The sequence below is a fragment of the Physella acuta genome, unplaced genomic scaffold (genome assembly GCF_028476545.2).
Source record: "Physella acuta isolate Inbredline_101_S28 unplaced genomic scaffold, ASM2847654v3 ptg000225l, whole genome shotgun sequence".
NCBI classification, from domain to species: Eukaryota; Metazoa; Mollusca; class Gastropoda; family Physidae; genus Physella; species Physella acuta.
Genome location: NW_026731744.1, coordinates 1339928 through 1367494, shown reverse-complemented (window position 1 = coordinate 1367494; position 27567 = coordinate 1339928). Strand labels below are relative to the sequence as shown.

General features: G+C 47.0%; 1 protein-coding gene across 4 annotated transcripts; it reads left to right on the top strand.

Moving 5' to 3' along the window:
• Nucleotides 1-52: 52 nt before the first annotated feature.
• Nucleotides 53-27567, top strand: LOC131937908 (adipocyte plasma membrane-associated protein). 4 transcript variants are annotated; one of them, XM_059295627.1, is made up of 10 exons: nucleotides 53-210; nucleotides 11744-11875; nucleotides 13591-13709; nucleotides 14222-14314; nucleotides 14532-14639; nucleotides 16750-16921; nucleotides 18139-18273; nucleotides 19300-19495; nucleotides 24014-24142; nucleotides 26780-27567. In XM_059295627.1, the coding sequence occupies exons 2-10, from the start codon at nucleotides 11754-11756 to the stop codon at nucleotides 27431-27433; spliced, it is 1728 nt and encodes a 575-aa protein (XP_059151610.1). In that variant the 5' UTR covers nucleotides 53-210; nucleotides 11744-11753; the 3' UTR covers nucleotides 27434-27567. The 4 variants fall into 4 exon arrangements, with proteins under 4 accessions (XP_059151610.1, XP_059151611.1, XP_059151613.1 ...); XM_059295628.1 differs by lacking the exon at nucleotides 53-210 and adding an exon at nucleotides 972-990; XM_059295630.1 differs by lacking the exon at nucleotides 53-210 and adding an exon at nucleotides 1182-1250.

Here is a 27567-nt window from a genome sequence, read left to right as displayed (position 1 = left end):
GGGGGGGGGGGGGGGCAGTAGTGGAGACAACAGGAAGGTAGAGTAGGTAAGGGGAGCGCTGTGACAGCACGCCTCGCCTTGTCCGTCCCCACAGCACTTGATGAATGCCGGTCATGATCTAGTCAGGGGAAGTAACCACCAGAGCCCACGGAATTCAACGTTTGCCTAATCCAGTGGGTTAGATCTAGCAGAATATCACTAACTTGCATTGTAAGTACGCATAGATTTTCTAGCACATTGAAGAATATCACTAACTTGCATTGTAAGTACGCATAGATTTTCTGGCACATTGAAGAATATCACTAACTTGCATTGTAAGTACGCATAGATTTTCTGGCACATTGAAGAATATCACTACCTTGCATTGTAAGTACGCACAGATTTTCTGGCACATTGAAGAATATCACTAACTTGCATTGTAAGTACGCATAGATTTTGTGGCACATTGAAGAATATCACTAACTTGCATTGTAAGTACGCATAGATTTTCTAGCACATTGAAGAATATCACTAACTTGCATTGTAAGTACGCATAGATTTTCTGGCACATTGAAGAATATCACTAACTTGCATTGTAAGTACGCATAGATTTTCTGGCACATTGAATAATATCACTAACTTTTATTGTAAGTACGCATAGATTTTCTGGCACATTGAATAATATCACTAACTTTTATTGTAAGTACGCATAGATTTTCTGGCACATTGAAGAATATCACTAACTTGCATTGTAAGTACGCATAGATTTTCTGGCACATTGAATAATATCACTAACTTTTATTGTAAGTACGCATAGATTTTCTGGCACATTGAAGAATATCACTAACTTGCATTGTAAGTACGCATAGATTTTCTGGCACATTGAATAATATCACTAACTTTTATTGTAAGTACGCATAGATTTTCTGGCACATTGAATAATATCACTAACTTGCATTGTAAGTACGCATAGATTTTCTAGCACATTGAATAATATCACTAACTTTTATTGTAAGTACGCATAGATTTTCTGGCACATTGAAGAATATCACTAACTTGCATTGTAAGTACGCATAGATTTTCTGGCACATTGAAGAATATCACTAACTTGCATTGTAAGTACGCATAGATTTTCTGGCACATTGAAGAATATCACTAACTTGCATTGTAAGTACGCATAGATTTTCTGGCACATTGAAGAATATCACTAACTTGCATTGTAAGTACGCATAGATTTTCTGGCACATTGAAGAATATCACTAACTTGCATTGTAAGTACGCATAGATTTTCTGGCAAATTTAAAGCATGATATCAATCAATGCTCATTTTTTTGCAACCTAGTGGCTAGACTCAACACTAATGATCTCATGATGGTCACGTGATGATCACGTGATGGTCACGTGATGGCCACGTGATGGTCACGTGATGGTCACAGTGTCAGTAACATCAGTCCAGCGTGGCCACTGAAATATTATTGACGACCACGTGATAAATGTTGTTTGAGAACCGCACAATGGGTTATACAACAACAACCGTCTGAAAAGAAAGGATTGTTTCATTCATTCGTTTTGTTTCGTTAAAACATCGTTGTATTGCAGCTTTTTAAAGATCTCAGCCTGCTATCAAACATTGTGTATATACATGAGTGTGCTGTTATATTTATACATGAGTGTGCTGTTATATTTATATCACTGGCTACTCCGTGCACAGACCCAGCTGCTAGAAACAGAGGGACAATGACCCATTCCGGTGCCCGAGCCGAACGGTCAGTTTTGTGCCCTCTCTCTTACAGCACATACGGACAAAGTTGTCATCGGTCACTGACTCAGTATTTATTTGACTTGAGCATGAGCACACAATCTAAACTCATAGGGACTTTTTAAAATTATTGTTGGCGCCCTTAATCATCTGCTCCCAAGGCGCCCCACTCTATCCGCTATCATCTATTTATATTTATAGAAGGACATCCAAACTTTTTCAAGATGCAAAAGTCGACCCGCCTTTTCTTTATTAATTTATAAACAGTGTGCCATTTTTATATTTAAAGAAACTCATAATTTATTCTTTTTCGTGCCTAAAAAACGTTGTTATGAACGTTTTTATAAGCTTTTATTACAAGCTTTTTACTAGCTTTTATTTAACTTGCTTCCTCTGTCGTCATACATCGAAACGGGTGAGCGAAATTTCAAGCACTTCAAACTGACAGATTCGTTTCAAAGTTGACACGTGGGTCAAGACTTGAAGACAATGCAATATGACATTATAATTATTTGACTTAATTAGATGCCTTATTAATTTTTTTATGAATTAATGGACCCAAGCGAGAATAATCTTAAAGGTATTCGAGAAGCCCATCAAATATTTTTAAAAAGCCATGCGCTGTGTAATTAAAATTAATAGGGTTATAAATTCCTGACTGTTTGATTTTTTTTTCGGACTTTAAAAAAATTGGATGTATTTGACGTTTTAGAATTTTTGGTAACTAAGTACAATTTTAAATAAACCGGGAGTGATCCCCCGTAAAATTTCTCGAATTTTCTTATATGGCAACTCGGGATATAGACATGATTTTTAATCCATTTTAAATACTTAAACTTTTAAAAATAGAATATATTTTATTGTTTTAAATAAAATCTGGTAGAAAAAGAATTGCACACTTAGTGAACCCCAAATAAAATGTGCATAATAGTGCGGAATATTATTAGTACTTTATAAATTCACATGCGTTTTTTTTTTGAGAAATCGGAAATAGCAAAAATTACTACTTCCGGTCAACGGAAATGACTCAAAATTTGACAGAAAGCAGAGAATTAGATCTTTTACTTACATGTGAAATTTTACTTATCTATCAGAAACAGTACTCAAGTTAGAAATCTATATGCTTTTGAAAAATTGAAAGTAGAATAAGTTCCGATTCCGGTTACCAGAAATCGCTGAAAAGTTGTAACAGAACTTCAAATTCAATTTCAATACTTATATATGAAATTTCATCAACCTAGCTGTAACGGTACTCAAGTTATCGTGTTTACAGACACACATACACACACGCATACATACATACGGACAAGATTGCTAAACTATGTTTTTTTTTCGACTAAGGGAGCAGTGTTTCTTCCAGACTTATTTCTCCGGGGGGGGGGGGGGGGGGGGCACTTGAAATTTTCGGGGGGGGGGGGCGGTAAACTTTCTTCGGGGGGGGGGGGGCATGCCTGGAAGAGATGCCTGGAAGAAACTCTGTCAGGGAGGTGTAAAACGTCGAGATCTGTGAAGATCTCGATTTTTTTTTTTTTTGCACGATTCCAATACATCCTCTATACTTAGTATACGAGAGAGTAAAAGTGGCAGAACTAGATCATGTGGTTTAAAATAGCATCACGTTATTTAAAAACTTTATCTGCAAAGTTTTGTAAACAAAGAACTATCGATCACCGAGTTCCTGTACAGCTAATCAATGTTTATCTTACGAAAATGAAAGATCTGGTTTTAACTTAGGCTTGATGAAAATAAATAGAAATGTAGCCTCAAACTCTGCATAAATTGCATAAAAAACGTTTTAATAACAAGCATTTACGTAATAATGCACCAAAAAGGATAAAATAAATGATTTTCCACGCTTTTCTTTACAGTTATTCAAATAGTAGTGTATTATTATATATTTAAAGATAATCATTTATTTTCACCTTTTAGTAAACGTTTTTTTTTTAATTATATAAAAGTTTGTTATTAAATCGTTTTTTACGCATTTTTAAAATAGGTTTTTATTTAACTAGCTCTTGGGGGCCATCCATAAATGACGTCACGCTTTTTCTTGACGATTTTTAACTCCCCCCTCCCTTTCGTCACACGTCGTCACAAAAAGCCAGACTTCCCCCTAAAATGACGTCACACATCAGCCTACACCCCCCCCCCCTCAAAAATGATGTTGAATTTTTCTTAAAAGATCGATATTTTTCCAAAATCTTGTCTGAACTCTCTCAACTTAGAGTATTTCAATCAATTCATATAACAATTTATTAAAACCATTTTCTAAAACGCGAAATAAGGGCTAAAACTCGTTTTCTAACATTGATTTTTTATAATGAAAGTGTGACGTCACACAATCTGAACCACCACCCCCCTCCCCCTCATCACACACCTTCACAAAATTACGGACCCCCTCCCCCCTACGAGTGTGACGTCATTTATGGACGACCCCTTAAATGCAATATAAGCCAATTAGAGTGGATACTTAGTTGTTTTTTAAAGAATGAATCAAAGTTTTCCAATGAATAAATGACATTCTTCAATTGTTTTTAAAAGAATGAATCAAAGTTTTCCAATGAATAAATGACATTCTTCAAAAAAAGAACCACCATTTAAATAACGCGCCGAATATGTGTATAATGGTGCATACAATAGTTACCACCTTATATTGCAATCTTTAATTGATGTTTAAAAAATTAATTAAACGTCTAATTAGGCCCCTCTTTCAAAGCTTGCATTGTCATTTGGTCTTGACTTATCTGTCAAGTTTGAGAAAAAAAATCAGTTCTGTAGAAAAGGGGTAAAAAATAAATTATTTTGGTCGCAAGTTTCGACCCAGACAAGCGACAGATATAGGGGCGGTAAATCAGGTTAAATAAAAGATGGTAAAAAAATCACTCAAAAAAAAAATCTCATGCCGACGATGTTCTTTTTGTGATGGCAAAATGGAGTTGTACAATGCACCATTATTTTTGTGATGGCAAAATGGAGTTGTACAATGCACCATTATTTTTGTGATGGCAAAATGGAGTTGTACAATCCGCCATTATTTTTGTGCTACCGAATCTCACATTGTCCTTACTGCCGGGAAGACGGACGTGGAAAAGTATGTCAGCTCCACCATTTTTGACGCGAGAGATCAACTGGAGACACGACAACATCCGTCCTTGTCACCGTCTGCTGTGTCCCCCACCAGCCTTCGATGTATTTATGGGGCGGGCAGCGATGGCCCGTCACGCATCACAGATTAAAGAGTGACTGAGTTCTTTGAATCCCGCGACTAATGAGGACTCCAGCAGTAACCGGTTATTTTTACACCGCGTTCTTTGATTCGAACTGAGAAAATATGTGGTTGTGGGTGTGTGGAGGGGGGGGGGGGGTATTTTTACACCACGTTCTATGATTCGAACTGAGAAAATATGTGGTTGTGGGTGTGTGGAGGGGGGGGGGTGTTTGCGTTAAACAAGCATTTAAAAGTTTTATCATATTGAGACGCTCAAATAGTAAATCGTGACTGGTTTCAGATTCTTCATATCCGTGACCCCTGGAACATTTGACCCCCATACCAACATATCCTTGACCCCTGGAACATTTGACCCCCATACCAACATATCCGTGTAGTAGCACTGCTCACATCCTATCCCCACCCACCCAGCCGCCAGTCACGTGCACTGCAGCAACCTCAAGCCTTCAAAAACCGCAGCCACACCCGTAAGAAACGTGTCCGATCATCTAACCGCAGCCACACCCTTAAGAAACGTGTCCGATCATCTAACCGCAGCCACACCCTTAAGAAACGTGTCCGATCATCTAACCTTGTCCCTGGAAATATCGAATCAACTTCTGGAAATATCAAATCAACTTCTGAAACAGCGAATCAACTTCTGGAAATATCAAATCACTTCCAATGTTATTCATGTCCCCTGTTATATTATAACCATGTTGAAAAATGCATTAAATTCTTATGATCATTAAATTGTGCACTTTTTCTTATTGCTCGGTGCGGAAAAGGGAGATTAAATCATCAGAGACTAATCCAAAAGAGACTAATCCAAAAGAGACTAATCCAAGAAAGACTAATCCAAAAGAGACTAATCTAAAGTGTTTTTCAACAAGAGGAGAGTTCGAAATAATCCAACACAGAGAATTTGTAGAAGGTGGGTGGGGGTTGGGACTGGTAGAGGATGGGTGGGGGTTGGGACTGGTAGAGGATGTGTGGGGGTTGGTACTGGTAGAGGATTGGTGGGGGTTGGTACTGGTAGAAGGTGGGTGGGGGTTGGTACTGGTAGAGGATGGGTGGGGGTTGGCACTGGTAGAGGATGGGTGGGGGTTGGTACTGGTAGAGGATGTGTGGGGGTTGGTACTGGTAGAGGATGGGTGGGGGTTGGTACTGGTAGAGGATGGGTGGGGGTTGGGACTGGTAGAGGATGGGTGGGGGTTGGCACTGGTAGAGGATTGGTGGGGGTTGGGACTGGTAGAGGATGGGTGGGGGTTGGTACTGGTAGAGGATGGGTGGGGGTTGGCACTGGTAGAGGATGGGTGGGGGTTGGGACTGGTAGAGGATTGGTGGGGGTTGGGACTGGTAGAGGATGGGTGGGGGTTGGTACTGGTAGAGGATGGGTGGGGGTTGGCACTGGTAGAAGGTGGGTGGGGGTTGGTACTGGTAGAGGATGGGTGGGGGTTGGGACTGGTAGAGGATGTGTGGGGGTTGGTACTGGTAGAGGATGGGTGGGGGTTGGGACTGGTAGAGGATGGGTGGGGGTTGGTACTGGTAGAGGATGGGTGGGGGTTGGTACTAGTAGAAGGTGGGTGGGGGTTGGGACTGGTAGAAGGTGGGTGGGGGTTGGTACTGGTAGAGGATGGGTGGGGGTTGGCACTGGTAGAGGATGGGTGGGGGTTGGGTGGGGGTTGGTACTGGTAGAGGATGGGTGGGGGTTGGTACTGGTAGAAGGTGGGTGGGGGTTGGTACTGGTAGAGGATGGGTGGGGGTTGGCACTGGTAGAGGATGGGTGGGGGTTGGGTGGGGGTTGGGTGGGGGTTGGTACTGGTAGAAGGTGGGTGGGGGTTGGGTGGGGGTTGGTACTGGTAGAAGGTGGGTGGGGGTTGGGTGGGGGTTGGGTGGGGGTTGGGACTGGTAGAAGGTGGGTGGGGGTTGGTACTGGTAGAAGGTGGGTGGGGGTTGGGTGGGGGTTGGGTGGGGGTTGGTACTGGTAGAAGGTGGGTGGGGGTTGGTACTGGTAGAAGGTGGGTGGGGGTTGGGACTGGTAGAGGATGGGTGGGGGTTGGGTGGGGGTTGGTACTGGTAGAAGGTGGGTGGGGGTTGGTACTAGTAGAAGGTGGGTGGGGGTTGGTACTAGTAGAAGGTGGGTGGGGGTTGGGACTGGTAGAAGGTGGGTGGGGGTTGGTACTAGTAGAAGGTGGGTGGGGGTTGGGACTGGTAGAAGGTGGGTGGGGGTTGGTACTAGTAGAAGGTGGGTGGGGGTTGGTACTGGTAGAAGGTGGGTGGGGGTTGGTACTAGTAGAAGGTGGGTGGGGGTTGGTACTGGTAGAAGGTGGGTGGGGGTTGGTACTGGTAGAAGGTGGGTGGGGGTTGGTACTGGTAGAAGGTGGGTGGGGGTTGGTACTGGTAGAGGATGGGTGGGGGTTGGCACTGGTAGAGGATGGGTGGGGGTTGGCACTGGTAGAAGGTGGGTGGGGGTTGGTACTGGTAGAAGGTGGGTGGGGGTTGGTACTGGTAGAGGATGGGTGGGGGTTGGGTGGGGGTTGGGTGGGGGTTGGCACTGGTAGAGGATGGGTGGGGGTTGGTACTGGTAGAAGATGGGTGGGGGTTGGGACTGGTAGAAGGTGGGTGGGGGTTGGCACTGGTAGAGGATGGGTGGGGGTTGGCACTGGTAGAAGGTGGGTGGGGGTTGGGTGGGGGTTGGGTGGGGGTTGGTACTGGTAGAGGATGGGTGGGGGTTGGGTGGGGGTTGGCACTGGTAGAGGATGGGTGGGGGTTGGTACTGGTAGAAGATGGGTGGGGGTTGGTACTGGTAGAGGATGGGTGGGGGTTGGCACTGGTAGAGGATGGGTGGGGGTTGGCACTGGTAGAGGATGGGTGGGGGTTGGTACTGGTAGAGGATGGGTGGGGGTTGGCACTGGTAGAAGGTGGGTGGGGGTTGGTACTGGTAGAAGGTGGGTGGGGGTTGGTACTGGTAGAGGATGGGTGGGGGTTGGCACTGGTAGAGGATGGGTGGGGGTTGGCACTGGTAGAAGGTGGGTGGGGGTTGGTACTGGTAGAAGGTGGGTGGGGGTTGGTACTGGTAGAGGATGGGTGGGGGTTGGGTGGGGGTTGGGTGGGGGTTGGCACTGGTAGAGGATGGGTGGGGGTTGGTACTGGTAGAAGGTGGGTGGGGGTTGGCACTGGTAGAGGATGGGTGGGGGTTGGCACTGGTAGAAGGTGGGTGGGGGTTGGTACTGGTAGAAGGTGGGTGGGGGTTGGTACTGGTAGAGGATGGGTGGGGGTTGGGTGGGGGTTGGGTGGGGGTTGGCACTGGTAGAGGATGGGTGGGGGTTGGTACTGGTAGAGGATGGGTGGGGGTTGGCACTGGTAGAGGATGGGTGGGGGTTGGCACTGGTAGAAGGTGGGTGGGGGTTGGTACTGGTAGAAGGTGGGTGGGGGTTGGTACTGGTAGAGGATGGGTGGGGGTTGGGTGGGGGTTGGGTGGGGGTTGGCACTGGTAGAGGATGGGTGGGGGTTGGCACTGGTAGAAGGTGGGTGGGGGTTGGTACTAGTAGAAGATGGGTGGGGGTTGGGACTGGTAGAAGGTGGGTGGGGGTTGGTACTGGTAGAGGATGGGTGGGGGTTGGTACTGGTAGAAGGTGGGTGGGGGTTGGTACTGGTAGAAGGTGGGTGGGGGTTGGTACTGGTAGAGGATGGGTGGGGGTTGGTACTGGTAGAAGGTGGGTGGGGGTTGGTACTGGTAGAAGGTGGGTGGGGGTTGGTACTGGTAGAAGGTGGGTGGGGGTTGGTACTGGTAGAGGATGGGTGGGGGTTGGTACTGGTAGAAGGTGGGTGGGGGTTGGTACTGGTAGAAGGTGGGTGGGGGTTGGTACTGGTAGAAGGTGGGTGGGGGTTGGTACTGGTAGAAGGTGGGTGGGGGTTGGTACTGGTAGAAGGTGGGTGGGGGTTGGTACTGGTAGAAGGTGGGTGGGGGTTGGTACTGGTAGAGGATGGGTGGGGGTTGGTACTGGTAGAAGGTGGGTGGGGGTTGGTACTGGTAGAAGGTGGGTGGGGGTTGGTACTGGTAGAAGGTGGGTGGGGGTTGGTACTGGTAGAGGATGGGTGGGGGTTGGTACTGGTAGAAGGTGGGTGGGGGTTGGTACTGGTAGAAGGTGGGTGGGGGTTGGTACTGGTAGAAGGTGGGTGGGGGTTGGGACTGGTAGAGGATGGGTGGGGGTTGGGTGGGGGTTGGTACTGGTAGAAGGTGGGTGGGGGTTGGTACTGGTAGAAGGTGGGTGGGGGTTGGTACTGGTAGAAGGTGGGTGGGGGTTGGGACTGGTAGAGGATGGGTGGGGGTTGGGTGGGGGTTGGTACTGGTAGAAGGTGGGTGGGGGTTGGTACTGGTAGAAGGTGGGTGGGGGTTGGTACTGGTAGAGGATGTGTGGGGGTTGGTACTGGTAGAGGATGGGTGGGGGTTGGGTGGGGGTTGGGTGGGGGTTGGTACTGGTAGAAGGTGGGTGGGGGTTGGTACTGGTAGAGGATGGGTGGGGGTTGGGTGGGGGTTGGTACTGGTAGAAGGTGGGTGGGGGTTGGTACTGGTAGAGGATGGGTGGGGGTTGGTACTGGTAGAGGATGGGTGGGGGTTGGGACTGGTAGAGGATGGGTGGGGGTTGGGACTGGTAGAGGATGGGTGGGGGTTGGTACTGGTAGAGGATGGGTGGGGGTTGGCACTGGTAGAAGGTGGGTGGGGGTTGGTACTGGTAGAAGGTGGGTGGGGGTTGGTACTGGTAGAAGGTGGGTGGGGGTTGGGACTGGTAGAGGATGGGTGGGGGTTGGGACTGGTAGAGGATGGGTGGGGGTTGGTACTGGTAGAGGATGGGTGGGGGTTGGTACTGGTAGAGGATGGGTGGGGGTTGGGACTGGTAGAGGATGGGTGGGGGTTGGGACTGGTAGAGGATGGGTGGGGGTTGGTACTGGTAGAGGATGGGTGGGGGTTGGCACTGGTAGAAGGTGGGTGGGGGTTGGTACTGGTAGAAGGTGGGTGGGGGTTGGTACTGGTAGAAGGTGGGTGGGGGTTGGTACTGGTAGAAGGTGGGTGGGGGTTGGTACTGGTAGAAGGTGGGTGGGGGTTGGGACTGGTAGAGGATGGGTGGGGGTTGGTACTGGTAGAAGGTGGGTGGGGGTTGGTACTGGTAGAAGGTGGGTGGGGGTTGGTACTAGTAGAAGGTGGGTGGGGGTTGGTACTGGTAGAAGATGGGTGGGGGTTGGTACTGGTAGAAGGTGGGTGGGGGTTGGTACTGGTAGAAGGTGGGTGGGGGTTGGTACTGGTAGAAGGTGGGTGGGGGTTGGTACTGGTAGAAGGTGGGTGGGGGTTGGCACTGGTAGAAGGTGGGTGGGGGTTGGTACTGGTAGAAGGTGGGTGGGGGTTGGTACTGGTAGAAGGTGGGTGGGGGTTGGTACTGGTAGAAGGTGGGTGGGGGTTGGGACTGGTAGAGGATGGGTGGGGGTTGGTACTGGTAGAAGGTGGGTGGGGGTTGGGACTGGTAGAGGATGGGTGGGGGTTGGTACTGGTAGAAGGTGGGTGGGGGTTGGTACTGGTAGAAGGTGGGTGGGGGTTGGGACTGGTAGAGGATGGGTGGGGGTTGGTACTGGTAGAAGGTGGGTGGGGGTTGGTACTGGTAGAAGGTGGGTGGGGGTTGGTACTAGTAGAAGGTGGGTGGGGGTTGGTACTGGTAGAAGATGGGTGGGGGTTGGTACTGGTAGAAGGTGGGTGGGGGTTGGTACTGGTAGAAGGTGGGTGGGGGTTGGTACTGGTAGAAGGTGGGTGGGGGTTGGTACTGGTAGAAGGTGGGTGGGGGTTGGTACTGGTAGAAGGTGGGTGGGGGTTGGGACTGGTAGAGGATGGGTGGGGGTTGGTACTGGTAGAAGGTGGGTGGGGGTTGGTACTGGTAGAAGGTGGGTGGGGGTTGGTACTGGTAGAAGGTGGGTGGGGGTTGGTACTGGTAGAAGGTGGGTGGGGGTTGGTACTGGTAGAAGGTGGGTGGGGGTTGGTACTGGTAGAAGGTGGGTGGGGGTTGGTACTGGTAGAAGGTGGGTGGGGGTTGGTACTGGTAGAAGGTGGGTGGGGGTTGGGACTGGTAGAGGATGGGTGGGGGTTGGTACTGGTAGAAGGTGGGTGGGGGTTGGTACTGGTAGAAGGTGGGTGGGGGTTGGTACTAGTAGAAGGTGGGTGGGGGTTGGTACTGGTAGAAGATGGGTGGGGGTTGGTACTGGTAGAAGGTGGGTGGGGGTTGGTACTGGTAGAGGATGGGTGGGGGTTGGTACTGGTAGAGGATGGGTGGGGGTTGGTACTGGTAGAAGGTGGGTGGGGGTTGGTACTGGTAGAAGGTGGGTGGGGGTTGGGACTGGTAGAGGATGGGTGGGGGTGGGAATGAGTAGTGTCGTATGTCTTGATACACCATACCGTGGATAAATATGGCTGTTTGATTTTAGTTGAGGGGGGGAGGGAGGGGTGTTAATGTGATGTCTTTAACCAGCATTGCTCTAACCGGGTGTAGTAATAACCAGTTGTATCCTAACCGGGTGTAGTAATAACCAGTTGTATCCTAACCGGGTGTAGTAATAACCAGTTGTATCCTAACCGGGTGTAGTAATAACCAGTTGTATCCTAACCGGGTGTAGTAATAACCAGTTGTATCCTAACCGGGTGTAGTAATAACCAGTTGTATCCTAACCGGGTGTAGTAATAACCAGTTGTATCCTAACCGGGTGTAGTAATAACCAGTTGTATCCTAACCGGGTGTTGTTTGTTCTATCAGACGTCAAGCCATGAATATCCGCTACCACGTCCCACTGACCGAGGTCAAACTGACCAAGGTCAAACTGACCCTTCTGATTGTCTGCCTGGCCGGAACCGTCGGGGCGATAAAACTGACAGCCGTCAAATACGAGTAAGTCATCTGTCATCCACCATCTGTCATCTGTCATCCACCATCTGACATCCACCATCTGTCAACCACCATCTGTCATCCACCATCTGTCATCTACCATCTGTCATCCACCATCTGTCATCCACCATCTGTCATCTGTCATACAACATCTGTCATCCACCATCTGTCATCTGTAATACACCATCTGTCATCTACCATCTGTCATCTGACATCCACCATCTGTCATCCACCATCTGTCATACACCATCTGTCATCTGTCATCCACCATCTGTCATCTGTCATCCACCATCTGTCATCCACCATCTGTCATACACCATCTGTCATCCACCATCTGTCATCTGTCATCCACCATCTGACATCCACCATCTGACATCCACCATCTGACATCCACCATCTGTCATCCACCATCTGACATCCACCATCTGTCATCCACCATCTGTCATTCACCATCTGTCATCTACCATCTGTCATCCACCATCTGTCATCCACCATCTGCCATCTGTCATACAACATCTGTCATCCACCATCTGTCATCTGTAATACACCATCTGTCATCTACCATCTGTCATCCACCATCTGTCATTTGTCATCCACCACCTGTCATCTGTCATCCACCATCTGTCATCCACCATCTGTCATCCGCCATCTGTCATCCGTCATCCATCACCTGTCATCTGTCAATACCTGACTGGTGTAGAAAAAAAAATTCAAACTTCCCGCGCATGTCTTGTGTAGTTGTTAACGGTTACAAATGAGGTGACAAATTTGAAAAGAATCCCTCCCTCCCCCCCCCCCTGAGTTTGAGACAACCTTTTGGTCTCAACTCCCCTCAAAAAACATTTGGATCTAATGCAGCATTGTGCAGCAATTTCTGTAGTTGAATAGAGCATACGATGAGTCCATAATGTTTGAATTGGAAGTTGAGTCTAGGTTTTCTAAGAGAGATTTCATTGAATGTTCTGGCTGATGGGGTCGGCGTGGTCGAGTCGGTAAAGCTCATGGTTGCAAAACCGAAAAGGGGGTCATCCATAAATGACGTCACGCTTTTTCGGACGATTTTGACCTTCTCCATCACACATCGTCACAAAAGCCACCCACCCTAAAATGACGTCACACCTCAGCCTACACCCCCCCCCACTCAAAATTGAAGTTGAATTTTTCTTAAAATACTAGATTTTTCAAAAAATCTTGTCTGAACTCTGCCAACATAGAGTATTTTATTCAATTCCTATTACAATTTATTAAAACAGTTTTCTAAAGCGCGAAATAACGGCTAAAGCTCGTTTTCTGACATGGCTTTTTTTGTAATGCAGAGGTGTGACGTCACACCTTCTGAACCCCCACCCCCCTCATTACACCGTCACAAAATTACGGACATCCCCCCCCCCCCCTTACGAGTGTGACGACATTTATGAACCCAAAGTCTCGTTTGAACCCTCGGGCAGATGAGGCTCGTTAGCTGGGGACAGCCACTCTTCTAGGAGAGACAACTCCAAAATCAAACAACTGCTGCCTTGTAGTTTGTTCTTCGTTGGACAAAGCTATGGAAGCAAATCCAAAAAGGAAAGCAGGCTGAAATCGGAATCAATGGCCTCAATGGCGCATAACCAGTTGACACGTATACTTAATTGTGTTGGAGGGGGGGGGGGATTCCTTTAAAATTAAGAACGAAGAAGAGTATGGCTGGAAAATTATTTTTTTAAAATAATTTTTAGTTTAGGTGGCGCCCCACCCAACCTCACAGGAGCCCTGGAAAAAAATCACATCCTAACAAGCGCTGAACGCTACAAGGAGCGCGAACTGAAAGGACCGGAGTCGTTCGTTTATCATAAAGGTAAAACTTCCAGGTGGGGTGTCTGTCTGCCGTCAGGTGTGACGTTTTGTGACGGGAGCGGTCTATTGGACGTGTGACGATATATGACGGGAGGGGTCAGTGGTCTATTGGACGTGTGACATTTTGTGACGAGAGGGGTCAGTGGTCTATTGGACGTGTGACATTTTGTGACGAGAGGGGTCAGTGGTCTATTGGACGTGTGACGTGTGTTGATAAATACCAGAATTAGGTGGCGTTTGTCAATCAAGTCAGTACAACTCCGCCCACACAAGTCAGTACAACTCCGCCCACACAAGTCAGTACAACTCCGCCCACACAAGTCAGTACAACTCCTCCCACACAAGTCAGTACAACTCCGCCCACACCTGTCAGTACAACTCCGCCCACACAAGTCAGTACAACTCCGCCCACACAAGTCAGTACAACTCCGCCCACACAAGTCAGTACAACTCCGCCCACACCTGTCAGTACAACTCCGCCCAGACCTGCGACCTTTGACCTTTATGTCTCAGGCCATATCTACACTGGGCTGGCCGATGGCCGGATTGTGGACATCTCGGACTGTGGCGTCAGGACAGTGGCCAGGATGGCCCCGGCCTCGTGCAGTAAGTTTCATTTCCGTTAGAAGGTGCTAGGTGAGTAGACATGGGGGGTGGGGGCGGGGGGCTACAGCAAACGTACGAGCACCTCAGCATGTTTTCTATTTGTGGGGTGGGGGGTGGGGTTAAGTAACAAGTGTCGCCATTCCTGGAGTGTCATGTATCATCTAATGGAGTGTCATGTATCATCTAATGGAGTGTCATGTATCATCTAATATCCCAGACGGAGAGTCCCAGTGTGGGCGACCCCTGGGACTGAGGGTGGACAACAGCGGCCAGCTTGTTGTAGCTGACTCCTCCAAGGGCATCTTTAGAATCAACCTACAAACAGGTAACACTTCCACGGGTAACATTCTACAGGTAGGGCATCTTTAGAATCAACCTACAAACAGGTAACACTTCCACGGGTAACATTCTACAGGTAGGGCATCTTTAGAATCAACCTACAAACAGGTAACACTTCCACGGGTAACATTCTACAGGTAGGGCATCTTTAGAATCAACCTACAAACAGGTAACACTTCCACGGGTAACATTCTACAGGTAGGGCATCTTTAGAATCAACCTACAAACAGGTAACACTTCCACGGGTAACATTCTACAGGTAGGGCATCTTTAGAATCAACCTACAAACAGGTAACACTTCCACGGGTAACATTCTACAGGTAGGGCATCTTTAGAATCAACCTACAAACAGGTAACACTTCCACGGGTAACATTCTACAGGTAGGGCATCTTTAGAATCAACCTACAAACAGGTAACACTTCCACGGGTAACATTCTACAGGTAGGGCATCTTTAGAATCAACCTACAAACAGGTAACACTTCCACGGGTAACATTCTACAGGTAGGGCATCTTTAGAATCAACCTACAAACAGGTAACACTTCCACGGGTAACATACACTTCTACAGGTAACCTACACCTCTACATGTAACATACACTTCTACAGGTAACACCTCTACAGGTAACATGTACCTCTACAGGTAACATACAGGGGCAGGGGGGAGAATCAAGAATTGTTTGAGGGTCAGGACCTATGGACATATTTGGTAATGTTGTAGACCTATACAAAAATGTTAGACTTTTAAACGTCAGATGAATCAATGTCACATTGTTTACGTTTTTATAAAAGTACACAACAGAACGCTATATGAAACAAAGTTCACAACATTCCGTGCCTCATTGGTCGCCCAGTAGCACATCACGTGACTTAGTATGGTAGTGTTCCCTCAGTCACGTGACCAAGTATGGTAGTGTTCCCTCGTGACCAAGTATGGTAGTGTTCCCTGAGTCACGTGACCAAGTATGGTAGTGTTCCCTCAGTCACGTGACCAAGTATGGTAGTTTTCCCTCAGTCACGTGACCAAGTATGGTAGTGTTCCCTCAGTCACGTGACCAAGTATGGTAGTGCTCCCTCGTGACCAAGTATGGTAGTGTTCCCTCAGTCACTTGACCATGGTAGTGTTCCCTCAGTCACGTGACCAAGTATGGTAGTGTTCCCTCGTGACCAAGTATGGTAGTGTTCCCTGAGTCACGTGACCAAGTATGGTAGTGTTCCCTCAGTCACGTGACCAAGTATGGTAGTGTTCCCTCAGTCACGTGACCAAGTATGGTAGTGTTCCCTCAGTCACGTGACCAAGTATGGTAGTGTTCCCTCAGTCACGTGACCAAGTATGGTAGTGCTCCCTCGTGACCAAGTATGGTAGTGTTCCCTCAGTCACTTGACCAAGTATGGTAGTGTTCCCTCAGTCACGTGACCAAGTATGGTAGTGTTCCCTCGTGACCAAGTATGGTAGTGTTCCCTGAGTCACGTGACTTAGTATGGTAGTGTTCCCTCAGTCACGTGACCAAGTATGGTAGTGTTCCCTCAGTCACGTGACCAAGTATGGTAGTGCTCCCTCGTGACCAAGTATGGTAGTGTTCCCTCAGTCACGTGACCAAGTATGGTAGTGTTCCCTCAGTCACGTGACCAAGTATGGTAGTGCTCCCTCGTGACCAAGTATGGTAGTGTTCCCTCAGTCACTTGACCATGGTAGTGTTCCCTCAGTCACGTGACCAAGTATGGTAGTGTTCCCTCGTGACCAAGTATGGTAGTGTTCCCTGAGTCACGTGACTTAGTATGGTAGTGTTCCCTCAGTCACGTGACCAAGTATGGTAGTGTTCCCTCAGTCACGTGACCAAGTATGGTAGTGTTCCCTCAGTCACGTGACCAAGTATGGTAGTGTTCCCTCAGTCACGTGACCAAGTATGGTAGTGCTCCCTCGTGACCAAGTATGGTAGTGTTCCCTCGGTCACGTGACCAAGTATGGTAGTGTTCCCTCAGTCACGTGACCAAGTATGGTAGTGTTCCCTCGGTCACGTGGCCATGTATGGTAGTGTTCCCTGAGTCACGTGACCAAGTATGGTAGTGTTCCCTGAGTCTCCCCTGTCCCCCACAGGGCAGGTACAGACATTGTACTCTTCTGAGACACCTGTCAACGGCCGGAAGTGCAAGTTCATCAATGACGTGGTCGTGGCTAAAGACGGAACTATTTTGTTCACCGACTCGAGCGCCAAGTGGTCGCGGAAGGAATTTTTGTACGTCGTGCTGGAGGGAGAGGCGACTGGAAGGTTGGATTCTTTTCTTTGGTGGTTCTGGTGGTTCGTGTCTGGTGGTTCGTGTCTGGTGGTTCGTGTCTGGTGGTTCGTGTCTGGTGGTTCGTGTCTGGTGGTTCGTGTCTGGTGGTTCGTGTGTAGTGGTTCGTGTCTGGTGGTTCGTGTCTGGTGGTTCGTGTCTGGTGGTTCGTGTCTGGTGGTTCGTGTGTGGTGGTTCGTGTGTGGTGGTTCGTGTCTGGTGGTTCGTGTCTGGTGGTTCGTGTCTGGTGGTTCGTGTCTGGTGGTTCGTGTCTGGTGGTTCGTGTCTGGTGGTTCGTGTCTGGTGGTTCGTGTCTAGTGGTTCGTGTGTAGTGGTTCGTGTCTGGTGGTTCATGTGTAGTGGTTCGTGTCTGGTGGTTCGTGTGTAGTGGTTCGTGTCTGGTCTACGTGCTTTATGTTAAAAATAACAAACGAAACAAGTCTTTGATTATAAGGGACAATCAACAACTTAAAAAAAAAACCTTTTGCTTTTTGCTCAAGCGTATCAAAAGCCTACCTGATCATCTATGACGGTGTAATGCGCAGGATTACAATAGACATGTAACCTTAGTATGATGTTGCTGTGTGACAAGTCGACTTAACACTTGCAGATCTGACAAAGTAGACTAGCCTGCTGTAATATATTCAATGGTCAACCAAAAAAATTTATCTCAATGCCGCGAAACGATTTTTATTATTGGAGGGAGAGATGACATGAAATCAACTTTCTCAGACATAAAGCGATGACGGCTCGCCCACAATTTTCATAGCAAGGCTTGTGGATTTGTGTCAGTCATAGTTTTGTGTTTGTAAATTTAGAAAAAAAAATAAGCTTATGGCTTGAGCCATACCACCCCCCACCCCCTAAAAAACGTTGATTCGAATAAAATTTAATTTCGTGGATAAGAGAAAATTTGCGGGCTTCTAAAACCCTTTCATTAAATCACTAGCCTATGTTGGCCCAACCTATAATATTTAAGAAAGTGTCGGCTTTTAGTAAACAAAGTCTGTGTATGAGGCAATGACAGCTTATATTTATACCAGAGGGTGTGCACGTTGTAAAAAACGTATGAATTGAAGTTTACTATAGTTTGTACGCGAAAATTCGTGATAGAGGCTGCTAAAGACTGGGGCCCTGGGCTGATGCCTTCTCAGCCTCCCACCTTAATCCGCCACTGGCTACTTGCAGTAACGGGGTTGACGTGACATTTCAGACTGCTGGCGTACAGCGACAAGTCCAACAAAACCATTGTCGTTCTGGACAAGATGGCCTTCCCTAACGGACTGGAGTTTGGGCCGAAAGACGAGTTTCTCCTCATCTCAGAGACAGGCAGGGCCAGGATACGCAAGTAAGTGCAGGGGCTAGCACAAGTAGGTGCAGGGGCTAACACAGGGGCTAACACAGGGGCTAACACAAGTAGGTGCAGGGGCTAACACAAGTAGGTGCAGGGGCTAACACAAGTAGGTGCAGGGGCTAGCACAAGTAGGTGCAGGGGCTAACACAGGGGCTAACACAGGGGCTAACACAAGTAGGTGCAGGGGCTAACACAAGTAGGTGCAGGGGCTAACACAAGTAGGTGTAGGGGCTAACACAGGGGCTAACACAGGGGCTAACACAAGTAGGTGCAGGGGCTAACACAAGTAGGTGTAGGGGCTAGCACAAGTAGGTGCAGGGGCTAGCACAAGTAGGTGCAGGGGCTAACACAAGTAGGTGCAGGGGCTAGCACAAGTAGGTGCAGGGGCTAGCACAAGTAGGTGCAGGGGCTAACACAGGGGCTAACACAGGGGCTAACACAAGTAGGTGCAGGGGCTAACACAAGTAGGTGTAGGGGCTAACACAGGGGCTAACACAGGGGCTAACACAAGTAGGTGCAGGGGCTAACACAAGTAGGTGTAGGGGCTAACACAGGGGCTAACACAGGGGCTAACACAAGTAGGTGCAGGGGCTAACACAAGTAGGTGTAGGGGCTAGCACAAGTAGGTGCAGGGGCTAACACAGGGGCTAACACAGGGGCTAACACAAGTAGGTGCAGGGGCTAACACAAGTAGGTGTAGGGGCTAACACAGGGGCTAACACAGGGGCTAACACAAGTAGGTGCAGGGGCTAACACAAGTAGGTGTAGGGGCTAACACAGGGGCTAACACAGGGGCTAACACAAGTAGGTGCAGGGGCTAACACAAGTAGGTGTAGGGGCTAACACAGGGGCTAACACAAGTAGGTGCAGGGGCTAACACAAGTAGGTGCAGGGGCTAACACAAGTAGGTGCAGGTGCTAACGCAATGAACTTTTTAAAACATCCATCTAACGTTTAAATGTTCCCAAACCTTTAGACAGAGTCTAAAACATCCATCTAACGTTTAACTGTTCCCTTTAGACTGAGTCTAAAACCAGGCAAGACATGGCTCCAGGTCTCGACCTTTGCTGCCAACCTTCCGGGGCTTCCAGACAACATCAGGGCGTCAGGGCGCGGGACGTACTGGGTGGCCATGTCGCAGGCGCGGCACGCAAACATGTCCTCCATGATTGACGAGTACGCCAGCCAGCCACAGCTGCGGGAGATGGTTGCCATGGTAACGGGCTAAGTAGGCGGGATCAAACTGTAGTTCTGCTCCAATAAACTTTTTTTCTCGTCCAAACATTACTGGCGGTAGATTTGTACTGACCTAAAGGTAGATTTGTAAGACCTAAAGCCTAAAGGTAGATTTGTACAGACCTAAAGGTAGATTTGTACAGACCTAAAGGTAGATTTGTACAGACCTAAAGGTAGATTTGTAAAGACCTAAAGGTAGATTTGTACAGACCTAAAGGTAGATTTGTACAGACCTAAAGGTAGATTTGTACAGACCTAAAGGTAGATTTGTACAGACCTAAAGGTAGATTTGTACAGACCTAAAGGTAGATTTGTACTGACCTAAAGGTAGATTTGTACAGACCTAAAGGTAGATTTGTACAGACCTAAAGCTAGATTTGTACAGACCTAAAGGTAGATTTGTACAGACCTAAAGGTAGATTTGTACAGACCTAAAGGTAGATTTGTACAGACCTAAAGGTAGATTTGTACAGACCTAAAGGTAGATTTGTACAGACCTAAAGGTAGATTTGTACAGACCTAAAGGTAGATTTGTACAGACCTAAAGGTAGATTTGTACAGACCTAAAGGTAGATTTGTACAGACCTAAAGGTAGATTTGTACAGACCTAAAGGTAGATTTGTACAGACCTAAAGGTAGATTTGTACAGACCTAAAGCCTAAAGGTAGATTTGTACAGACCTAAAGGTAGATTTGTACAGACCTAAAGGTAGATTTGTACAGACCTACAGGTAGATTTGTACAGACCTAAAGATAGATTTGTACAGACCTAAAGGTAGATTTGTTCAGACCTAAAGCTAGATTTGTACAGACCTAAAGGTAGATTTGTACAGACCTAAAGGTAGATTTGTACAGACCTAAAGGTAGATTTGTACAGACCTAAAGGTAGATTTGTACAGACCTAAAGGTAGATTTGTACTGACCTAAAGGTAGATGTGTACAGACCTAAAGGTAGATTTGTACTGACCTAAAGGTAGATTTGTACAGACCTAAAGGTAGATTTGTACAGACCTAAAGGTAGATTTGTACAGACCTAAAGGTAGATTTGTACAGACCTAAAGGTAGATTTGTACAGACCTAAAGGTAGATTTGTACAGACCTAAAGCTAGATTTGTACAGACCTAAAGGTAGATTTGTACAGACCTAAAGGTAGATTTGTACTGACCTAAAGGTAGATTTGTACAGACCTAAAGGTAGATTTGTACAGACCTAAAGCTAGATTTGTACAGACCTAAAGGTAGATTTGTACAGACCTAAAGGTAGATTTGTACAGACCTAAAGGTAGATTTGTACAGACCTAAAGGTAGATTTGTACAGACCTAAAGGTAGATTTGTACAGACCTAAAGGTAGATTTGTACAGACCTAAAGGTAGATTTGTACAGACCTAAAGGTAGATTTGTACAGACCTAAAGGTAGATTTGTACAGACCTAAAGGTAGATTTGTACAGACCTAAAGGTAGATTTGTACAGACCTAAAGGTAGATTTGTACAGACCTAAAGCCTAAAGGTAGATTTGTACAGACCTAAAGGTAGATTTGTACAGACCTAAAGGTAGATTTGTACAGACCTACAGGTAGATTTGTACAGACCTAAAGATAGATTTGTACAGACCTAAAGGTAGATTTGTTCAGACCTAAAGCTAGATTTGTACAGACCTAAAGGTAGATGTGTACAGACGTAAAGGTAGATTTGTACAGACCTAAAGCTAGATTTGTACAGACCTAAAATGAGATTTGCACAGACCTAAAGGTAGATTTGTACTGACCTAAAGGTAGATTTGTACAGACCTAAAGGTAGATTTGTACAGACCTAAAGGTAGATTTGTACAGACCTAAAGCCTAAAGGTAGATTTGTACAGACCTAAAGGTAGATTTGTACAGACCTAAAGGTAGATTTGTACAGACCTAAAGGTAGATTTGTACAGACCTAAAATGAGATTTGCACAGACCTAAAGGTAGATTTGTACTGACCTAAAGGTAGATTTGTACAGACCTAAAGGTAGATTTGTACAGACCTAAAGCCTAAAGGTAGATTTGTACAGACCTAAAGGTAGATTTGTACAGACCTAAAGGTAGATTTGTACAGACCTAAAGGTAGATTTGTACAGACCTAAAGCCTAAAGGTAGATTTGTACAGACCTAAAGGTAGATTTGTACAGACCTAAAGGTAGATTTGTACAGACCTAAAGGTAGATTTGTACAGACCTACAGGTAGATTTGTACAGACCTAATGGTAGATTTGTAAGACCTAAAGGTAGATTTGTACTGACCTAAAGGTAGATTTGTACTGACCTAAAGGTAGATTTGTACAGACCTAAAGCTAGATTTGTACAGACCTAAAGGTAGATTTGTACAGACCTAAAGGTAGATTTGTACAGACCTAAAGGTAGATTTGTACAGACCTACAGGTAGATTTGTACAGACCTAATGGTAGATTTGTAAGACCTAAAGGTAGATTTGTACTGACCTAAAGGTAGATTTGTACAGACCTAAAGCTAGATTTGTACAGACCTAAAGGTAGATTTGTACAGACCTAAAGGTAGATTTGTACAGACCTAAAGGTAGATTTGTAAGACCGAAAGGTAGATTTGTACAGACCTAAAGGTAGATTTGTACAGACCTAAAGGTAGATTTGTACTGACCTAAAGGTAGATGTGTACAGACCTAAAGGTAGATTTGTACAGACCTAAAGGTAGATTTGTACAGACCTAAAGGTAGATGTGTACAGACCTAAAGGTAGATTTGTACAGACCTAAAGCCTAAAGGTAGATTTGTACAGACCTAAAGGTAGATTTGTACAGACCTAAAGGTAGATTTGTACAGACCTAAAGGTAGATTTGTACAGACCTAAAGGTAGATTTGTACAGACCTAAAGGTAGATTTGTACAGACCTAAAGGTAGATTTGTACAGACCTAAAGGTAGATTTGTACAGACCTAAAGCCTAAAGGTAGATTTGTACAGACCTAAAGGTAGATTTGTACAGACCTAAAGGTAGATTTGTACAGACCTAAAGGTAGATTTGTACAGACCTAAAGCCTAAAGGTAGATTTGTACAGACCTAAAGGTAGATTTGTACAGACCTAAAGGTAGATTTGTACAGACCTAAAGGTAGATTTGTACAGACCTACAGGTAGATTTGTACAGACCTAATGGTAGATTTGTAAGACCTAAAGGTAGATTTGTACTGACCTAAAGGTAGATTTGTACTGACCTAAAGGTAGATTTGTACAGACCTAAAGCTAGATTTGTACAGACCTAAAGGTAGATTTGTACAGACCTAAAGGTAGATTTGTACAGACCTAAAGGTAGATTTGTACAGACCTACAGGTAGATTTGTACAGACCTAATGGTAGATTTGTAAGACCTAAAGGTAGATTTGTACTGACCTAAAGGTAGATTTGTACAGACCTAAAGCTAGATTTGTACAGACCTAAAGGTAGATTTGTACAGACCTAAAGGTAGATTTGTACAGACCTAAAGGTAGATTTGTAAGACCGAAAGGTAGATTTGTACAGACCTAAAGGTAGATTTGTACAGACCTAAAGGTAGATTTGTACTGACCTAAAGGTAGATGTGTACAGACCTAAAGGTAGATTTGTACAGACCTAAAGGTAGATTTGTACAGACCTAAAGGTAGATGTGTACAGACCTAAAGGTAGATTTGTACAGACCTAAAGCCTAAAGGTAGATTTGTACAGACCTAAAGGTAGATTTGTACAGACCTAAAGGTAGATTTGTACAGACCTAAAGGTAGATTTGTACAGACCTAAAGGTAGATTTGTACAGACCTAAAGGTAGATTTGTACAGACCTAAAGGTAGATTTGTACAGACCTAAAGGTAGATTTGTACAGACCTAAAGGTAGATTTGTACAGACCTAAAGGTAGATTTGTAAGACCTAAAGGTAGATTTGTACAGACCTAAAGGTAGATTTGTACAGACCTAAAGGTAGATTTGTAAGACCTAAAGGTAGATTTGTACAGACCTCCATATTGTAATGGTGTTTCACTACTGAATGTCACATGACATCTGACTTACGCTGGCCACATGACATCTGACCTACGCTGGCCACATGACATGTGACCTATGCTGGCCACATGACATCTGACCTACGCTGGCCACATGACATCTGACCTACACTGGCCACATGACATCTGACCTACGCTGGACACATGACATCTGACCTACGCTGGCCACAGGACATGTGACCTACGCTGGACACATGACATCTGACCTACGCTGGCCACATGACATCTGACCTACGCTGGCCACATGACATCTGACCTTCGCTGGCCACATGACATGTGACCTACGCTGGCCACATGACATCTGACCTACGCTGGCCACAGGACATGTGACCTACGCTGGACACATGACATCTGACCTACGCTGGCCACATGACATCTGACCTACGCTGGCCACATGACATGTGACCTACGCTGGCCACAGGACATGTGACCTACGCTGGCCACATGACATGTGACCTGTCTACCCTGCAGATGTCCTCCATGGACCAGATCCTCCAGATGAGCGAGAAGTACGGCATGGTGGTAGAGCTGGACGAGGGTGGGAACATCATTCGTTCTCTACAGGACCCCACGGGCAAACAGGTGGCCGCAGTAAGCGAGGTAAGCTTCATTCACTCCTGGCAGCAGTAAGCGAGGTAAGCTTCATCCACTTGTGGCCGAAGTAAGCGAGGTAAGCTTCATCCACTTGTGGCCGCAGTAAGCGAGGTAAGCTTCATCCACTTGTGGCCGCAGTAAGCGAGGTAAGCTTCATCCACTTGTGGCCGCAGTAAGCGAGGTAAGCTTCATCCACTTGTGGCCGCAGTAAGCGAGGTAAGCTTCATCCACTTGTGGCCGCAGTAAGCGAGGTAAGCTTCATCCACTTGTGGCCGCAGTAAGCGAGGTAAGCTTCATCCACTTGTGGTTGCAGTAAGCGAGGTAAGCTTCATCCACTCGTGGCTGCAGTAAGCGAGGTAAGCTTCATCCACTTGTATAGTGGCTGCAGTAAGCGAGGTAAGCTTCATCCACTTGTGGTTGCAGTAAGCGAGGTAAGCTTCATCCACTCGTGGCTGCAGTAAGCGAGGTAAGCTTCATCCACTTGTAAAGTGGCTGCAGTAAGCGAGGTAAGCTTCATCCACTCAAGACCGCAGTAAGCGAGGTAAGCTTCATCCACTCGTGGCTGCAGTAAGCGAGGTAAGCTTCATCCACTTGTATAGTGGCCGCAGTAAGCGAGGTTAGCTTCATCCACTAGTGGCTGCAGTAAGCGAGGTAAGCTTCATCCACTTGTATAGTGGCTGCAGTAAGCGAGGTAAGCTTCATCCACTCGTGGCTGCAGTAAGCGAGGTAAGCTTCATCCACTAGTGGCTGCAGTAAGCGAGGTAAGCTTCATCCACTAGTGGCTGCAGTAAGCGAGGTAAGCTTCATCCACTTGTATAGTGGCTGCAGTAAGCGAGGTAAGCTTCATCCACTCAAGGCCGCAGTAAGCGAGGTAAGCTTAATCCACTTGTATAGTGGCTGCAGTAAGTGAGGTAAGCTTCATCCACTTGTATAGTGGCCGCTGTAAGCGAGGTAAGCTTCATCCACTTATGGCCGCGGTAAGCGAGGTAAGCTTCATCCACTTATGGCTGCAGTAAGCGAGGTAAGCTTCATCCACTTGTATAGTGGCCGCAGTAAGCGAGGTAAGCTTCATCCACTTGTATAGTGGCCGCAGTAAGCGAGGTAAGCTTCATCCACTTGTATAGTGGCCGCAGTAAGCGAGGTAAGCTTCATCCACTTGTATAGTGGCCGCAGTAAGCGAGGTAAGCTTCATCCACTTGTATAGTGGCCGCAGTAAGCGAGGTAAGCTTCATCCACTTGTATAGTGGCCGCAGTAAGCGAGGTAAGCTTCATCCACTTGTATAGTGGCCGCAGTAAGCGAGGTAAGCTTCATCCACTTGTATAGTGGCCGCAGTAAGCGAGGTAAGCTTCATCCACTCAAGGTTAATCCAGCTTTATATAGTCTAATCAATTTACCATTATCTAAAGTAGACCAGTAGATCAGTAGACCAGTAGACCAGTAGATCAGTAGACCAGTAGACCAGTCAGTAGACCAGTAGACCAGTAGACAAGTAGACCAGTAGACCAGTCAGTAGACCAGTAGACCAGTAGATCAGTAGACCAGTAGACCAGTAGACCAGTCAGTAGACCAGTAGACCAGTAGATCAGTAGACCAGTAGACCAGTAGACCAGTAGACCAGTAGACCAGTCAGTAGACCAGTAGACCAGTAGACCAGTAGACCAGTCAGTAGACCAGTAGACCAGTCAGTAGACCAGTAGACCAGTAGACCAGTCAGTAGACCAGTAGACCAGTAGACCAGTCAGTAGACCTGTAGACCAGTAGACCAGTCAGTAGACCAGTCAGTAGACCAGTAGACCAGTCAGTAGACCAGTAGACCAGTAGACCAGTCAGTAGACCAGTCAGTAGACCAGTAGACCAGTAGACCAGTCAGTAGACCAGTAGACCAGTAGACCAGTAGACCAGTCATTAGACCAGTAGACCAGTAGATCAGTAGACCAGTAGACCAGTAGACCAGTCAGTAGACCAGTCAGTAGACCAGTAGACCAGTAGACCAGTCAGTAGACCAGTCAGTCGACCAGTAGACCAGTAGATCAGTAGACCAGTAGATCAGTAGACCAGTAGACCAGTAGACCAGTAGATCAGTAGACCAGTAGACCAGTAGACCAGTCAGTAGACCAGTAGACCAGTCAGTAGATCAGTAGATCAGTAGACCAGTAGACCAGTAGATCAGTAGACCAGTAGATCAGTAGACCAGTAGACCAGTAGACCAGCAGACCAGTAGATCAGTAGACCAGTAGATCAGTAGACCAGTAGATCAGTCAGTAGACCAGTAGACCAGTAGAACAGTAGACCAGTAGACCAGTAGATCAGTAGACCAGTAGACCAGTAGACCAGTAGACCAGTAGATCAGTAGATCAGTCAGTAGATCAGTAGACCAGTAGACCAGTAGATCAGTCAGTAGATCAGTAGACCAGTCAGTAGACCAGTCAGTAGACCAGTAGACCAGTCAGTAGATCAGTAGACCAGTAGACCAGTAGATCAGTAGACCAGTAGACCAGTAGACCAGTAGATCAGTAGACCAGTAGATCAGTAGATCAGTAGATCAGTCGGTAGATCAGTAGACCAGTAGACCAGTCAGTAGACCAGTAGATCAATCAGTAGATCAGTAGACCAGTAGACTAAACACCAATGTTGTCTTCCAGGCTATGGAGAAAGACGGCTATTTATATCTCGGCAGTTTTGACCGGCCCTACGTCAGCCGTGTGCCGCTGACCGATAAGTTTGACGTCGAGCGGTTCATAGCTAAAATCAAGTCCACGTGCCGGGCCACCCGGATGAACTTAGCCAAGGTCAAGGCAGTCCTCAAGCGTATCGTTGCGCTGGCCGAGTTTAGGAAATACATGTTGAGTTTAGCCAAGAGGCGCCCTGACGGTGCCAAGACGCCTGCCACCACACCATCTACTGCCACCACGCCATCCACTGTCACCACGCTAACCTCCGTGCAGACGACAAGATCCCAGAGTTCAAACGGCTCGACAGTGGCGCCACCGGAGCAGACGAGCACCGCGACGGGGAGCAACCAATCAAGCACGACCAGCCCTGGTGCTACAGCCCGGACAGACGGCACCACCACTGCCAGCAACAACGACACCTACACAACAACACAGAAGACAATCGACGCTACATCCGGGGCAACCAAACCTTCCGACAGCAACGTGACCACGCCGGCCACTCCACCGGAAGTCAGCACGCAGACACAGGAGGTGACCACAGGGCCAAGCTCCACGACCGTGGGGGAAGATAATGCGGCCCCTCCACAGGGTCAAAGCACCGCTAGGCCCGTGACAACAACTTGAGGTCTGCGCATCCTAAAACCGGAAGTACGCCCAGCTTTGGGCCGGAGATTTCCGGACGATTGTCTGTCAGTGAAATGTTTAGAAATAATCGCAAGTGTACACAGTCTTCCAATAAAATGGTGTTATTTAATTTT

Bases quoted from the DNA above. Each gene is read 5' to 3' on its own strand.
- LOC131937908 (XM_059295627.1), top strand. From the start codon at position 11,754: ATGAATATCCGCTACCACGTCCCACTGACCGAGGTCAAACTGACCAAG. The intron at 11,876-13,590 runs GTAAGTCATCTG...AATAATTTTTAG, and splicing joins CTGACAGCCGTCAAATACGA to TTTAGGTGGCGCCCCACCCA. The intron at 13,710-14,221 runs GTAAAACTTCCA...TTTATGTCTCAG, and splicing joins GTCGTTCGTTTATCATAAAG to GCCATATCTACACTGGGCTG.